The following is a 16535-nucleotide window of genomic DNA, read 5'->3' as shown; positions in this document are numbered from 1 at the left end:
GAGATTAAAAGCCGCATTGACTGACCCATGGTTTTGAAGCCTGCTTAGGTTATTTGCATTTAGGCTACAGTCCTATGCACACTTGGGAGTAACTCCCATTGAATTCAGTGGGTTTCCTTCCGAGCAGGGACGCCGGGAATCGCGCGGTCAAGTTTCCACTTTCCTCCCTCTTTGTGCCCGGACGCCTCTCCAGCGGCATCCCAGAATGGAGACTACCACTCCCAGCATGCAATGCTAGGGAGGGGAGCTGAAGGGGACCCCGGGGGCCTAAAGACCACGTGTCCACGCGCGACCTTTCGTTGGGCCGCTTGGCGACCCCCCCCCCCCGCTGACTCGCCCGCCCTCCCTCCCGCCCTGCGCTGGGCAGAGAGGAGCGTGGCATTGCGGGGCCCAGCGGCCAGGTTGCCGCTCGAAGCACCTTGGGCTAAGACGTGCTGGCAACTTGGCCGCATCCACACGTGCAGAAGACACCGGGTGGAGCTCCGGGGATTTGGCGGCCTCGGCCTCCGCTGCCGGGCGAGGATGGGGCGGCGCGGCGGCTGGCGGGCGGCGGGGCTGCTGCTGCTGCTGCTGCGGCGGGACCAGGCCGAGGCGGCCCCGCCCGGGAACAGCCGGCCCTACGCCGTGCTCCAGACGCAGAACCTGGGTGAGGAGGCCGGGCGCCTGGGTCCCCGAGGGAGAGAGGGCACCCTCCTCGGGCGCCTGGGTCCCACGGCCCTGCACCCGCCTTCCACCCCTCCAGTCCCAAGCCCATCACTCCGCGCCCGCCGCTTGCAGGTTCGCCCCCCCCCCGGAAAGGGAGCCCCGGAACTTGGGGGGGGGCTTTGGCTCCCTCCCCGCTTCCATCCCTGTGATTCCTGGCTCAGTTCTCCTTGCAGGGCCAAAGTCCTTCTCTAGCCAAGGGCTGGCAGGGTGAACTGGTTTGCCCCTAGCAGCCGGGGCCAGGGAAGGAGGCGGTAGCCCCTGCCTGGGGTAGACTAGATGGCCTCTGGGACACCCTGCCTATGCTGCGGGGTGGGTGGGTGAAAAGCCATGGAAAAGACAGACTCTGTGGACCCTGCATGTCTTTTTTTAATGCCAGAGGAGCCTGCTGGATCAGGCCAGTGACCCATCCAGTCCAGCGTCCTGTTCTCACAGGGGGAAAGTGGCAAGTGAGACCTGAGCGCAAGAGGCCTTTTCTCTCCTCCTGGCAACTGGCATTCAGAGGCCTTGGTGCCTCCTGGGCTGGCTCTCGGCACTGAGCTTCCTTTCTTGAACTGTTTTGCCTCCCAGTCCAATTGTGACTTAAATGTGCTGAGATTTACACCTCACTGTCAGAAAGTTGCATCAGTAATAAGTTGTACTATTCCTCCTATCCTGTGAAGAAGACTTCCAAATGTGTTCCTCATTATGCTTCTGAGAATCCCCACAATCAGGTTGCTGGTCATTTGGCTGTTTCTTTCCCCAGCCAAGCTGGGGCTCCCAGCACTTTCTCCTCACCCTGCCAGGCAGTTCCTGGCCCAGCTGCATTTACTTGCAGCCAGGATGGGGCCAGCAAGGATTGCAGACTGGAATTTCCCCATTGACAGCCCCTGGCAGAGTCCAACAGAATCTGGAGGGCTACAGGTTTCCTGTTTCTGCTCTAGCAGATGCTCAGTAGGAGCACTGGTTCTTGTTGTGCCCAAGGATGAGAGCAAGAGTCCAAGGAATTCTGAAAATGGGAGGAATTGGTAGCGAGGGTTGGAAGGCACTGTGAGTGATTGGCTTTTGAGGGCTCCTAGGTGCTGTGGTCTACTCTAAACCACAGAGCCTAGGGCTTGCCGATCAGAAGGTTGACGGTTTGAATCCCCACGACGGGATGAGCTCCCATTGCTCGGTCCCTGCTCCTGCCAACCTAGCAGTTCGAAAGCACATCAAAGTGCAAGTAGATAAATAGGTACAGTGGTGCCTCGCAAGACGAAAAGAATCCGTTCTGTGATTCTCTTCGTCTAGCGGTTTTTTCGTCTTGCAAAGCAAGCCCATTGACGGATTAGCGCTTTTAGCGGCTTTTAGCAGCTTATCTGCTGATCGGATCAGCTGATAAGCGGCTTAGCAAAAGGGGGGGAAGGAGAAAAAAATCAGCAGGAACTCGCAAGACATTGTCGTCTTGCGAAGCAAGCCCATAGGAAATTCGTTTTGTGAAGCACCTCCAAAACGGAAAACCCTTTCGTCTAGCGAGTTTTCCGTCTTGCGAGGCATTCGTCTTGCGGGGCACCACTGTACCGCTCCAGCGGGAAGGTAAACGGCGTTTCAATGCGCTGCTCTGGTTTGCCAGAAGCAGCTTAGTCATGCTGGCCACATGACCAATAAAGCGATATGAGCGCCGCAACCCCAGATCATTTGTGACTGGACTTAACGGTCAGGGATCCCTTTACCTTTAGGGAGCTTCACGGTCGAGTGGAGATTTGAACCCTGGTTTCTCCCAAGTGCTATTCCCAGCCTGTAACTGCACCCTGTGTCTCCCAGCTCCTGCTCTTGAAGAGAGAGCAGCGTGCCCTGTAGACAGAATCAGTCCCTGGCTGCCCTCCTCCATGCCTTATCAGCCAGGCTCTCGCTCTTCCTTTCTCTTGCAGTTCTGATGGGAAGTGTCTTTGGCATCCTGCTCGTCGCCATGATCCTGCTGTCTGTGTGTGTGTACAAGCCCATTCGCCGGCGGTAGCCCAGGAGCAGCATCTTCAGGAGGGCTGGTGGCTGGAGGGGAGACCCAGCTCCCCACACCAACGTGGGCCATGTGCTCTGATATACACTTCATCTTCATGCCCGACCAGCTTATGCGCACGCGGAAGGGGGCTGTGCTTCCTTCCATCTTCCATGTAAAAGTTGTTTTGCTCTTGGTCTGATTGCTCCAGTTGCTGTTCCGTGTGTGTGTGTGTGTGTGTGTGTTTGCATGCATTTGCGCTACAGGGATTTGTGACTTAACAGAGCATTAAAAAAACCACCCTGGTTGTTTTCAGTTGGGCACTCCTGGACTTTCAAAAATGCAGAGCATATTTTGAACTGGGAAAGAAAAGCAGCATTTTATGAAAATTGTTTCTTTGTGTGTATGAACCAGAGGCTCCCAGCCCCCCAAACTGTTGTCTGTAATATTCTTGCTGACAAAACATTGTGAACTCCTCCCCACTATTTCTATTTTCCATCACTATTTGCACTTCTTCAGGTGTGTGGGAAGACTGCATCTCTCAGATGCACTTGAAACACGTTAGTTGCACTGTGGGGCATTGAAGTCACTCTCTGCTTTGTTGAGGGAGCTTCTCAAACAGGGATGGGGAACCTAGCCCAGCCAGCAGGACCAATGATTGGGGAGGCTAGGAATTGTAGCCCAATAACATCTGGAGAAGGACTGATTCCCCACCCCAGTCCCTTTCTGGTTGGCCAGCACAGAGGGCTCATCTTGTATCATTTTGCAGAAAGGTTCCACTTACCAATAACACAACTTAATCCATTCTAGTTTGAGTGATCCATTAGTCATTACAGGGGTCTTCAGAAGCTGTCACTGTCCTAAGCCTCTGGGAAGAGGTCTAGCTTAGTCACATGGTATTTGCTTATGCATGCAAAAGGTCCCAGCCAGGTGCAAACCCCACCTCCTCAGGTAGGGCTGGGAATTGCCCCCTGCCAGAAACCCTGGGAGCCTCTGCCAGTCAGTGCAGACAGTCCAGAACTAGATGGACCGTTGGGCCATGGCATAAAGGCAGCTTCCTGGGCTTCCAGGTTTCAATCAGTTAGCATCACTTCTCTGCATCAGAAAACACAGAACTTAACACTAAGCTGGTAAATCAACCATCTCCTACAACCCTTCTGAGAAAACCTCCACCCCACCCTCCCACTATATAGAAGGGTCTGGTGACTTCTGTTTCAGTGTATCTGAAGAAGTGTGCATGCACACGAAAGCTCATACCAAGAACAAACTTAGTTGTTCTCTAAGGTGCTACTGGACAATTTTTTAAATTTTTTATATATTTTGACTGCATCAAACCAACACAGCTACCTACCTGAACTAAGCTAGTAGCAAATTAAACTTCAGCAAGACCCATTTAAGTTGTTTTGGAGTACAAATAAGGAGCACCAAACAGTCTAGGTCCCAAAATTATCTGGCCTGTTTTTAGGAAACAGGCTCTAAAGGGTAGCAAGCAAAGGCTTCAGTTTTCATGGAGTTGTAGTGCTGGAAGTCTAATTTCCTGAAATGCAGGAATCACAGTTAAAGAAGCACTGGCAGTTGGCCATCCAACCTCTGCTTAAAATCATCTAAAGAAGGAGAGTCTACCACCTTCCGGGAGTCTGTTCCACTGCCAAACATCTTTTACCACCAGAAAGTTCTTCCTGTTTTCTTCTGCCACGTGATGGGACTGGTGTGACTTAAAAGAAAGAGAATTGTGAAATCTTAAGAGTAGTGATGTGAGGTGAGAATATTCTCCACAAACTGTAAACTAATGTAAGAACCAGTTTTACAACCCACATTAAAATTTGTAAATAAATAATAAGTCAAGCTGTGATGTTGCCAGTGTACATAATGAATAATGATTTTTTTGATCCAGTTACATTGTGTCATTCACCATTGGCAGTTCTGAAATATGAGCTACAGAAACATTAAAATTTTTTCGTTTAAAAATAACTAATTTAATTGGATGAACATAGGGGCGTGATTGTATGTCCCTCTCCAGTCATGCCTGTGTATACATGTGTGTGTGTCTTTTTGGTAGTACAAATCTTGTTGCAAAAGGGAGGTCATGGTGCTAAGATCCCTGTATTTCACTGGGTTGGACTGGATGACCCCAGGGTCCCTTCCAACCATACAAATCGATGGCTATGTGGAAGAGTAGTTCAGTGGTGGATTGTATGTTGTGTGTAATGTGAAGGTGCTAGAGGTGATTAGAAGGAAGGATAAGGAATGTGTCTGCAAGCATTGGAGAGTGAAGTTAGGGTTGGGTGGGGTGATGGGCTGAAATTCAGCTGAGCTTTGCTCTTTGGTATAGAAAGATGGAAGGATTGGTTTTCAGAGTTTGGAATAGTTTTAAGAAGTGGGAGGTGAAAGTGGTGATGTTTTGAAGCAGAGCTGGTGATACCAAGCATTTGAGTGCGTATCTAGGGGTTTTCACCATTTTGTCTGTTATTTAAATCAGACTTCAAATATGCTAGAGTCCAGCCAAAGTTTAAAGCACGTAAGGTAAAGGTAAAGGGATCCCTGACCATTAGGTCCAGTCATGACCGACTCTGGGGTTGCGGCGCTCATCTCACTTTATTGGTCGAGGGAGCCGGCGTACAGCTTCCGGGTCATGTGGCCAGCATGACTAAGCCAGAGAAGAGGAGGTTAAGGGGTGATATGATAGCCATGTTCAAATATATAAAAGGATGTCATATAGAGGAGGGAGAAAGGTTGTTTTCTGCTGCTCCAGAGAAGCGGACACGGAGCAATGGATCCAAACTACAAGGAAGAAGATTCCACCTAAACATTAGGAAGAACTTCCTGACAGTAAGAGCTGTTCGACAGTGGAATTTGCTGCCAAGGAGTGGTGGAGTCTCCTACTTTGGAGGTCTTTAAGCAGAGGCTGGACAACCATATGCCAGGAGTGCTCTGATGGTGTTTCCTGCTTGGCAGGGGGTTGGACTCGATGGCCCTTGTGGTCTCTTCCAACCCTATGATTCTATGATTCTAACTTTTATTACTGGCTTTCGGTGGAAAAGTTGAGTTGTTGGGTTGTCTGAATGGTGAAATTCTGATCTGTGTAAAGTTTAAGATTTATAAGCCTGCTTCCTAAGCAGCAAGAAACAGGAAAGCATATGTATCAGAAATGTCTTAGGACATCAAACTGGGAAAATGGATTTTAAACTGACTAAACAAGTTTTTGGCCCTTGGGAATTTGGTCTCTTACCCCTTCCTTGAGTCCCTAGTAAGAAAAGCCAATCATGGCTTTATTCCAATGGTAATTTAGTCAGGGGATGTAACACTTTAAATGGTATAATAGATTGCTGAATCATGAACCCTGTGCATGTACAGAGGCTATGTTAGTTGAAAAGAAAAGAAAAAGGAGGTTTAAACCAAGAGGTGACAAAGCTATGCCCTGCACATGGAACTATATTCAAATTTCTTTAGGTAAAATTGGGAGCCATTGAGGAAACTGCAGTGAGAACTACCCCTTTGTGGGCTTTGTGTAAAAATGTAAGTTGCCCTAAATCTTTGCCCCAGGGGCTACTTACGAAGAAACTTAACAATAGTTAAGTACAGAACCATTAACAGCTATCAACAATAGAAAAAAGTTTCCCAGATTTTAATCTAACCTGCAAATTTTTGTATGTATTTCAACTATATGTAATAGCCTTTTTTCTATTTTGGTGTGACCTTATTCTTAGCAATTCTATACCCATGGCCACACAGTGATTTATTTATTTTTACAGAAAGTAGCTTTAATACTTTACACTTAAAGTACCTAGGCCTATACAATTATGTTTAACAGCATGTGAGAAGAATAAGAGGAGGAGTTTGGATTTGATATCCCACCTTTCACTCCCTTTAAGGAGTCTCAAAGCGGCTAACATTCTCCTTTCCCTTCCTCCCCCACAACAAACACTCTGTGAGGTGAGTGGGGCTGAGAGACTTCAAAGAAGTGTGACCGGCCCAAGGTCACCCAGCAGCTGCAGGTGGAGGAGCGGAGACGCGAACCCGGTTTCCCAGATTACGTGACTACCGCTCTACACCACAAGGTGGCCTTGATTTAAACAGTTGACGTTTCTATATTTTTATTTAGTGCCAGTAACTGGTTTTTGCAGTGCTATTCAAAGGTACAAGGTGCCATTTACCAGAGATTGACATACTGAAATATATTATCATATAATGATAATGATTACTCCAAGACCAAAATTATGGTCTTTGGGAAGCGTAGTCCCAGATCCAAATGGAAAATGGATCAGCAGAATCTGGAGCAAACATGCTCCTTCAGATATCTGGGAGTTCTCTTCACTGAGATGCTGTCATGGAAGGGGCACGTTGAGGCTACGAAACTCAAAGCGCAGAAAGCTTGTGGGGCATTAATGAAATTCTATTTTACGGTGGGTGGCCAGTTACTAGAACCTGTGTTGAAAATCTTTGCCAGTGAAGTGGTTTCCCAGATGCTCTATGGAATAGCGATATGGGGCATGGACCCAAAGGCTAACAAAGCCTTAGAAATAGTGCAGAACAAATTCCTCAGGAAAGTGCTCTCGCTCCCCAACGGGATCCCAGTGAGATACAAGCCTCTCTTACTACACATTATGCACTGAATGAAAGGCTACTTTGCTTGCTCCATTTTCTCCAGACAGTAGGATAACTTCTACTGTGAGTTATCATGCACAGATGCATGTGCCAGCATTTTACACCATGAATGAAAAAGCTACTCATAATAATAATAATAATAATAATAATAATAATAATAATAATTTATTATTTATACCCCGCCCATCTGGCTGGGCCTCCCCAGCCACTCTGGGCGGCTTCCATAAAAACCCAAAATACAATAAAATATCACACATTAAAAACTTCCCTGAACAGAGTGGCTGGGGCAACCTAGTCAGATGGGCAGCCTATAAATGATCATAGAATCATAGAATCAGAGTTGGAAGAGACCACAAGGGTCATCGAGTCCAACCCCCTGCCAAGCAGGAAACACCATCAGAGCACTCCTGACATATGGTTGCCAAGCCTCTGCTTAAAGACCTCCAAAGAAGGAGACTCTACCACACTCCTTGGCAGCAAATTCCACTGTCGAACATCATGATGATGATGATGATGTGAAGAGTAGGGAACACCTGTTGATGTACTGGCTTCTCCATACATCACTGGGGAGTAGATTGAACTGTGCACAGAGTTGTGTATGTGGGCAAGGTCCCTTTAACCAGAGAAACTGGTAAGGCTGCAAGTGCGAACTCCCCCTGTCTGTCCTAGCAAATGCACAAAACAGTATTAATGGAGAACAGCAGTCATGATCCAGCTTCCATGCTGAGCATGCAGAGTCACACATGCAGAGTCATGGAGACACATCCAAACCTTGGGACTTTCCTCTTCATAGGTGCTTGGATTGTGGCTTTTTTGTGTATCTTAGCACAACCATTTCTTCAAGGAGTCAAGAGGTTGGAAGATGCAATGGAATAAGCTAGTTGAGGGTATTCACACTGAAAAAAAATGCACACTTAAGTTTTTGTTGGTGCAGATGTGGTTTCGTTTTTTGTTTTACATACAAACTTGATTTTCCTGGTGTATATATTTTATACTTAACAAAGGGTTAATTTTGCCACTGTATTTATTTTTGTTTAACTGATTTGAACCTAAATGTCACTTTCAAAATGAGAATTCTGCCTCCGTCTCTTTCCCTTCATTGTGACTATGAGCCTGCAGCTGTAGTTCAGGTACTTCTGAGCTGGAAATGTAACTCCAATTGCTTCACTGTGCAGTAAAAAAAAATGTGGCTTCACACAACAAATTCCTGACTATTGTGGTTCACATATTTTGTAGACTGATTGTGATGTAAAGGGCTTGGCCTTTTGCAATCCTTGCATCTTTCAAGGCAGTCACTGCTGTTTCTATTATTTGGGCAGCACAGGATCATGGCTGAGAGATAATGAGGTTCTGTCAGCCATGATATTGCCCAAATATTTTCAAGCATCCCTGCATGATCCCCAAAATGGAACATATTATGTAGCAAATAAGATGCTATTCAGATTATGCTGTATTAAAGCAGCCTGCTCAAGACATTTCTTTATGAAAGCTGCTTTGCAAGGGCTTATTAATGCATTATATTACAAGCACATGCAAACAAAGTGCTGAATGTGAAAGTGGCTTGTCTCTCTGGACCCAACTAAGTGCCACGCTGCATCAAAAGAGCGAAGGGTCCACTGACTTGCTAAATGTCACAGAATGTCTACACCGCATGAGGTGCCTCTGTTCTGGAGGGCCAGCTGACATTGTAGGTTTAGCAGTGTGAAGCTACTCAAATGTCAGGCTTATTCCTGCAGACTTTTATCTGTCTTTGATAAGCACAGAGTGACTGAAGGGTGTCTTGTGCCCCTTCCTTTGGGGTTGCAAGAAGATGCAAGGATCAAACAAGGAATTAGGAGCATTGATTTTGGTTTAAACTTTGGGATAGACAAGAAAACTATTCAAAAGGGGGAGGTCTGTTATACTTACAGGTGCCTGCTGAGCAAGATAAGTTGCTTTTAAGCCTGCAGTGGTATTAAGAAGCAATACTCTATGAACAAAGGTTTAAATAAAGACCATCTTTTTCTAGGAAGCCTCTCATGTATTGCAGTCTCCTGCCTTTGAAGCTCTATAAAAGGGCAAGATCTGAATTACTAAAAGGGGTAAGCTAACATTCCTGCCAATTGGTGTGTTTTTACTTTGGCCATCAGCTCAACAACAGCAAGCTAACTTTCTGAGAGCTGCAAGAAGGGCTCTGGCGAGGAGATAATTTACATTATCCTGGACTCAATGGGCCACTGGCACAATGACACAGAGAGGACAGTCCGCTTGCCACAAATGTCCCAGAGCAAAAACAAGAAAAGGCATCCTTGTAGCAAGAGGGCTGATTCCCAGTTACCTCCTTGCAAGCACTGAAAGAATCCACAATACCCAACAAAGCCCTCTTCAAAAGGATTCCTTTTATTTTCATGTGAAACTTAGCTGCATATTTCTGGCCTGGTTACAACGACAATCCCAGAGTTGTCCACCCACCCCCCGGCTTGCCCCGTCATAGCACACACAGAAATTGTAACTACCTTTCTTCTGGAGTGCTTTATAGAGATTCCCTTCCCTTCGGGGCCTTGAGACAGATTCAGTTAAGAGTGAAGATTAAATAAAGTCAGGCAAAACTTGCAACTGGTACATTTGGAGAGGCTGTCCTCCCCCCCCCCCCAAGGGGAGGTGAGCAAAGATTAGCCCTGCAGCTGGTCTGAGGCACCTGAAAGCCCAGGGACGTGTCTGCCAACCAACACAAGGCAGCCTTCCCCAGCCTGTGCCCTCCAATGTTTTGGATGACCCCCCCCCCATTAGCCAAAGCATCCCACAGCTCTGCTGGCTAGCCCCCCACTCCCCACCTAGGAGTGGTACTACCAAATAGTTGGACGGCACCGCCTTGGCAAAGGCTGCTGCTCTGAGGGACTTCCTGTGGTGTGGCTTCACATTTGCTTCCCTCCTGCCAGTTTCTGAAACAACGTTTGAAGGAGGTGGAGCCAGCTCACCTCTTTGCTTGCTCCCCAGCCCCTCTGTGCCTCTGGAGAGGGAGGAGGTGGTGGCACTGCTGCCTCGCCCTGACCCCCAGCCCCCTCCCCTGTGTTTATTGCTAGCTAAGGCAACATGGTCTGCAGGCAACAGAAAAACAGGCAAAATTTACTCCTATGCTGCTCCTATTCCCCATGGCACCTGCTTTAAGAAGTGTACTAATCTTAAAACAGACAAAAAATGCACTTTCTAGAGGAAAGGGAGATAATATGCACTATAAGAAGGCAACATGAGTTTCCCTTTTGGTCTTGAGAACTTGCTTTACAGCAGTCCCTTTCTCCCTTTTAATATGGGGAATTGGGTACTGAGTTAAGTTTCCCTCAATTCCCTTTTTTTCTTTTTTAAAAAAACCCAAACACTCCTATACACACAAAAACCCTCATAAAGCACTCGTGTGGGACAGAAGGTCTTGTGCCCACTGGAGTAGCGAACAGCTGGGGTTGAGATAGTGTCAAAGGCTGGAAGGAAATAGGGCATTATGCCTAGAGCATCCTTCCCCATACCTGGAGGGTGCCAGGTTAAGGTAAGGATGCTCATGGCACTGTCCCCAACAGACAGTGGCTGCTGTTCGCTGGATTCAAAGACAACCTGGAGGACTTGCTGCGTCTTTGACCGGCAATGAAATGATGCTCACACAAACCTTCCTCAAACAGGGCAAGTTCCCTGCAGTGCTGGACACTAGCCAAAGTGCCCCCCCCTTTCAGAAAAAAGTTGAAGGCAGCCCAAGGAGTTCGTCTTTTAAGTCCAAAGTTCAGAGCACACAAAAGAAGAATGAAGCTTGAGAGGTGGGGACGGCTCCTGTAGATCTGCCGCAAATTGTCCCCACAAAGGACATTTGTAGCCTGGCGCAAGGTGCAGCCAGCCCTGGGCAGCTGATCCCATGTGCTTCTCAAGCACTGAGAAAGGATGAGGCTCTTCCTTTTGCTTTGAGAGACAGAGAGAGAGGGTTGCGGGAGCTCCGCCTGCCTGCCTATTTGTCAAGGAGGGAGCGCTGGAGAGCTCGCTGCAGCTCTGCCTCCTCCTCCTCCTGCCGCTGCCGCTCCAGGTCCTGCTGCTCACGAACGGAAAGCTCCATAGCCAGGCGCAGGTCCTGATCGAAACTGGAAGATTCCTGCAGAGAGGCAGAGGCTGGAGTAGCCAGGAAGCTTTCCTGCAAAGCCCTGGGGAGAGGAAGAGAGATGGAGTGAAACACTTTAATGATTAATGATTAATGGACTTCAATGTCTGTACACTAATGCGCAAAGCATGGGAAATAAACAAGATGAACTTGAGCTCTTGGTACAGCAAACTAAATATGACATAATAGGCATCACTGAAACCTGGTGGGATAAGTCCCACGATTGGAATGTAATAATGGGGGGATACAATCTATTTCAGAGAAACAGACCAGACAAGAAAGGAGGAGGAGTGGCGTTATATGTCAGGGATGTGTATACCTGTGAAGAGATCCAAGATTTAGAACCTCAAAGCCAAAGTGAGAGCATTTGGGTCAAAATTAAGGGAGAGAAGAATAACAGAGACCTCATTGTGGGAGTTTACTATAGATCCCCAAGCCAAACGGAGGACATAGATGATGCCTTCCTGGAACAGATGGCCAAGCATGCAAAAGGAAGGGAGATAGTAGTAATGGGGGACTTCAATTACCCGGATATTTGTTGGACGTCAAACTCAGCCAAGAGCATAAGGTCAAACAGATTCCTCACTGGCCTTGCAGACAACTTCATTGTCCAGAAAGTGGGAGAAGCAACAAGAGGAACAGCCATTTTAGATCTGGTCCTAACCAATGTTGATGACCTGGTTAGTGGGGTAGATGTGGAAGGATCATTAGGCGCGAGTGATCATGCTCTTCTGAAGTTTACTATACAGCGGAAAGGAGCAGCCAAGCATACTAGGACTCAATTTCTTGACTTTAAGAAAGCCGACTTCATAAAACTTAGGGAAGTGCTGGGTGAGATCCCATGGACAGCAATACTAAAAGGAAAGGGAGTTCATGATGGCTGGGAGTTTGTTAAGAGGGAGATACTAAAAGCACAACGTCAGGCAATACCAATGAGACGGAAACATGGAAGGTGCCTAAAGAAGCCAGGGTGGCTATCTAAAGAACTTTTAACTGAATTAAGATTAAAAAAGGATGTGTACAAAAAATGGAAAAGGGGGGAAACCACCAAAGAGGAATTCAAACAAATAGCCAGCACGTGTAGACACAAAGTCAGAAAAGCTAAAGCACAGAATGAACTCAGGCTTGCTAGAGAGGTTAAAAGCAACAAAAAAGGCTTTTATGGGTATGTTCGTAGCAAAAGGAAGAACAAAGAAACAATGGGGTCACTCAGAGGAGAAGATGGTGAAATGCAAACAGGGGACACAGAAAGGGCTGAACTACTCAATGCCTTCTTTGCCTCAGTCTTCTCCGATAAAGAAAACAATGCCCGACCTGAAGAATTTGGAGCAAATGATTCAGCAAAGGAAACACAGCCCAGAATAACTAAGGAGATAGTACAAGAATATTTGGCTAGTTTAGATGTATTCAAGTCTCCAGGGCCAGATGAACTGCATCCAAGAGTATTAAAAGAACTGGCAGATGTGATCTCAGAACCACTGGCAGTCATCTTTGAGAATTCCTGGAGAACAGGCGAAGTCCCGGCAGACTGGAGGAGGGCAAATGTTGTCCCTATTTTCAAAAAGGGGAAAAGAGAGGACCCAAATAATTACCGCCCAGTCAGTCTGACATCAATAGCAGGGAAGATTCTGGAGCAGATCATTAAGCAAACAGTCTGTGAGCACCTAGAAAGGAATGCTGTGATCACCAATAGTCAGCATGGATTTCTGAAAAATAAGTCATGTCAGACTAACCTGATCTCGTTTTTTGACAGAATTACAAGCCTGGTAGATGAAGGGAACGCAGTGGATGTAGCCTACCTTGATTTCAGCAAGGCATTTGACAAGGTGCCCCATGATATTCTTGTAAAGAAGCTGGTAAAATGCGGTCTTGACTATGCTACCACTCAGTGGATTTGTAACTGGCTGACTGACCGAACCCAAAGGGTGCTCATCAATGGTTCCTCTTCATCCTGGAGAAGAGTGACTAGTGGGGTGCCACGGGGTTCTGTCTTGGGCCCGGTCTTATTCAACATCTTTATCAACGACTTGGATGATGGACTCAAGGGCATCCTGATCAAATTTGCAGATGACACCAAACTGGGAGGGGTGGCTAACACCCCAGAGGACAGGATCACACTTCAAAATGACCTTGACAGATTAGAGAACTGGGCAAAAATAAACAAGATGAATTTTAACAGGGAGAAATGTAAAGTATTGCACTTGGGCAAAAAAAATGAGAGGCACAAATACAAGATGGGTGACACCTGGCTTGAGAGCAGTACATGTGAAAAGGATCTAGGAGTCTTGGTTGACCACAAACTTGACATGAGCCAACAGTGTGACGCGGCAGCTAAAAAAGCCAATGCAATTCTGGGCTGCATCAATAGGAGTATAGCATCTAGATCAAGGGAAGTAATAGTGCCACTGTATTCTGCTCTGGTCAGACCACACCTGGAGTACTGTGTCCAGTTCTGGGCACCACAATTCAAGAAGGACACTGACAAACTGGAACGTGTCCAGAGGAGGGCAACCAAAATGGTCAAAGGCCTGGAAACGATGCCTTATGAGGAACGGCTAAGGGAGCTGGGCATGTTTAGCCTGAAGAAGAGGAGGTTAAGGGGTGATATGATAGCCATGTTCAAATATATAAAAGGATGTCACATAGAGGAGGGAGAAAGGTTGTTTTCTGCTGCTCCAGAGAAGCGGACACGGAGCAATGGAGCCAAACTACAAGAAAGAAGATTCCACCTAAACATTAGGAAGAACTTCCTGACAGTAAGAGCTGTTCGACGGTGGAATTTGCTGCCAAGGAGTGTGGTGGAGTCTCCTACTTTGGAGGTCTTTAAGCAGAGGCTTGACAACCATATGTCAGGAGTGCTCTGATGGTGTTTCCTGCTTGGCAGGGGGTTGGACTCGATGGCCCTTGTGGTCTCTTCCAACTCTATGATTCTATGATTCTATGATTCTATGAACACAGAACCTGCTTTCCTAACACCCCCTGGCTTTCTGCCACCCCCCAATGCATGGAGAGCAACGCTCCCGAGCAGAGGCATCAAGGACCTGCTGGAACAGCTGTGAGAGCTAGAGCCACAGCAAGGAAATCATAGAATCATAGAGTTGGAAGAGACCACAAGGGCCATCGAGTCCAACCACCTGCTAAGCAGGAAACACCATCAGAGCACTCCTGATATATGGTTGTCAAGCCTCTGCTTAAAGACCTCCAAAGTAGGAGACTCCACCACACTCCCAGGCAGCAAATTCCACTGTCGAACAGCTCTCACTGTCAGGAAGTTCTTCCTAATGTTTAGGTGGAATCTTCTTTCTTGTAGTTTGGATCCATTGCTCCGTGTCCGCTTCTCTGGAGCAGCAGAAAACAACCTTTCTCCCTCCTCTATGTGACATCCTTTTATATATTTGAACATGGCTATCATATCACCCCTTAACCTCCTCTTCTCCAAGCTAAACATGCCCAGCTCCCTTAGCCGTTCCTCATAAGGCATCGTTTCCAGGCCTTTGACCATTTTGGTTGCCCTCCTCTGGACACGTTCCAGTTTGTCAGTGTCCTTCTTGAACTGTGGTGCCCAGAACTGGACACAGTACTCCAGGTGAGGTCTGACCAGAGCAGAATACAGTGGCACTATTACTTCCCTTGATCTAGATGCTATACTCCTATTGATGTAGCCCAGAATTGCATTGGCTTTTTTAGCTGCCGCGTCACACTGTTGGCTCATGTCTTGTGGTCAACCAAAACTCCTAGATCCTTTTCACATGTACTGCTCTCAAGCCAGGTGTCACCCATCTTATATTTGTGCCTCTCATTTTTTTGCCCAAGTGCAATACTTTACATTTCTTCCTGTTAAAACTCATCTTGTTTGTTTTGGCCCAGTTCTCTAATCTGTCAAGGTCGTTTTGAAGTGTGATCCTGTCCTCTGGGGTGTTAGCCACCCCTCCCAGTTTGGTGTCATCTGCAAATTTGATCAGGATGCCCTTGAGTCCATCATCCAAGTCGTTGATAAAGATGTTGAATAAGACCGGGCCCAAGACAGAACCCTGTGGCACCCCACTAGTCACTCTTCTCCAGGATGAAGAGGAACCATTGATGAGCACCCTTTGGGTTCGGTCAGTCAGCCATGCCTGGGTCTTGCCAGGAAGCCGCTATGCCTCCACACACCCTCCCAGGTCAGTGTTTGCAGGGAACTTAACTGGACCAGCCGAATGATGCGCAGGTGCTTAGGATGTATATTCATCCTCCCCACCGCCCTTTGTGGGCGACTTTTGTGTTTCTCACTCTCACATACTCAATTGTCATGGAAGGAAAGGAGGCCGGAATGGCTTTAAACAAGGGTTAGAAGGCTATCGGCCGCCACTGGCCAGGATGGCTCTGCTCTGCCCCCACGGCTGGAGGTGAGGCAGCTACACTTCTGAACACCAGGTCTGGAAGCCACAAGAGGGAGAAGTGCCCTGCTCTCTGGTTCAGGTCCTGCTTGCTGGTTTCCCGCAGGCATCTGGTTGGCCACCCTGAGGACAGGGTGCTGGACTAGATGGGCCCCCCTTGGCTTGATCCAGCAGGCGCTTCGGGTGGTCATAAAAGTCTCCCATCCACAACCAGAAAAGGCAGAAGATGCTGCAGAAGCTACACAGAAAAGGAGTGATGACAGGCTCAGCCTGAACGAAGACCATAATGCCCCCTCCTTTTACGTGGTCCCTCCGAGGCCTGGGAAGGGGGGGAATCAACTAATGATGGGCAGGTGGTGAATGAGAGAGAGAGAGAATGGGTGGATGAATGAACCAGGGCTGTCCCACACACTTCTTGCTTTGGGTCCACTCAGGGTTGTTGATATGTGGCCTCTGATCACCTTCCCACAAGGGAATGTGGTCCCCAACTTCGAAAGGGCCACCCACCCCTGCTATGAGCAGCTGCAGCAGAGTTGGTGAAAAGCACTTAGCAGCCCTGCTCTACTCCTGCACTTTCCACGTATTCCATCCCTCTCCCACCAGAAACCCCTGGGAGATGGGAAGGCCAGGCAAGGGAGCATGAGATACTGTCACTAGCAACAGATGCTCCAAGCCAGGGCTGGGGAACACCTGGAGCTCTCCAGCTGTTGCTGGGAATCCAACTCCCATCAGATCCAGTCAGTGATGATGGGAGCTAGAGTTTAATAACAGATTCCTCTGGTTC

The 16535-nt window shown here is 47.7% G+C and overlaps 1 protein-coding gene and 2 long non-coding RNA genes across 6 annotated transcripts in view; 2 read left to right on the top strand and 1 right to left on the bottom strand.

Annotated features, from left to right (window-relative positions):
* Positions 1-16535, top strand: part of LOC309517099 — a 393909-nt gene that overhangs the window by 344405 nt on the left and 32969 nt on the right. The window lies entirely within an intron of this gene.
* Positions 565-4508, top strand: LOC309517093. Its single transcript, XR_014213143.1, has 2 exons — positions 565-646; positions 2592-4508. It is a non-coding gene; the product is annotated as an uncharacterized lncRNA (long non-coding RNA).
* ANKRD13A (ankyrin repeat domain 13A) overlaps positions 9620-16535 on the bottom strand; it is a 35447-nt gene continuing 28531 nt past the window's right edge. For all 4 annotated transcript variants that reach the window (XM_082196091.1, XM_082196093.1, XM_082196092.1 and 1 more), the window contains one exon: positions 9620-11418. In XM_082196091.1, coding sequence (XP_082052217.1) covers positions 11229-11418 — 190 coding nt within the window. In that variant the 3' untranslated portion in view covers positions 9620-11228. The remainder of the gene's footprint in view (positions 11419-16535) is intronic.

Source organism: Podarcis vaucheri (assembly GCF_965113315.1).
Source record: "Podarcis vaucheri genome assembly, chromosome: 13".
Lineage (NCBI taxonomy): Eukaryota > Metazoa > Chordata > Lepidosauria > Squamata > Lacertidae > Podarcis > Podarcis vaucheri.
The sequence above is the reverse complement of the archived record's forward strand: the minus strand, read 5'-3'. Positions and strand labels throughout refer to the sequence as shown.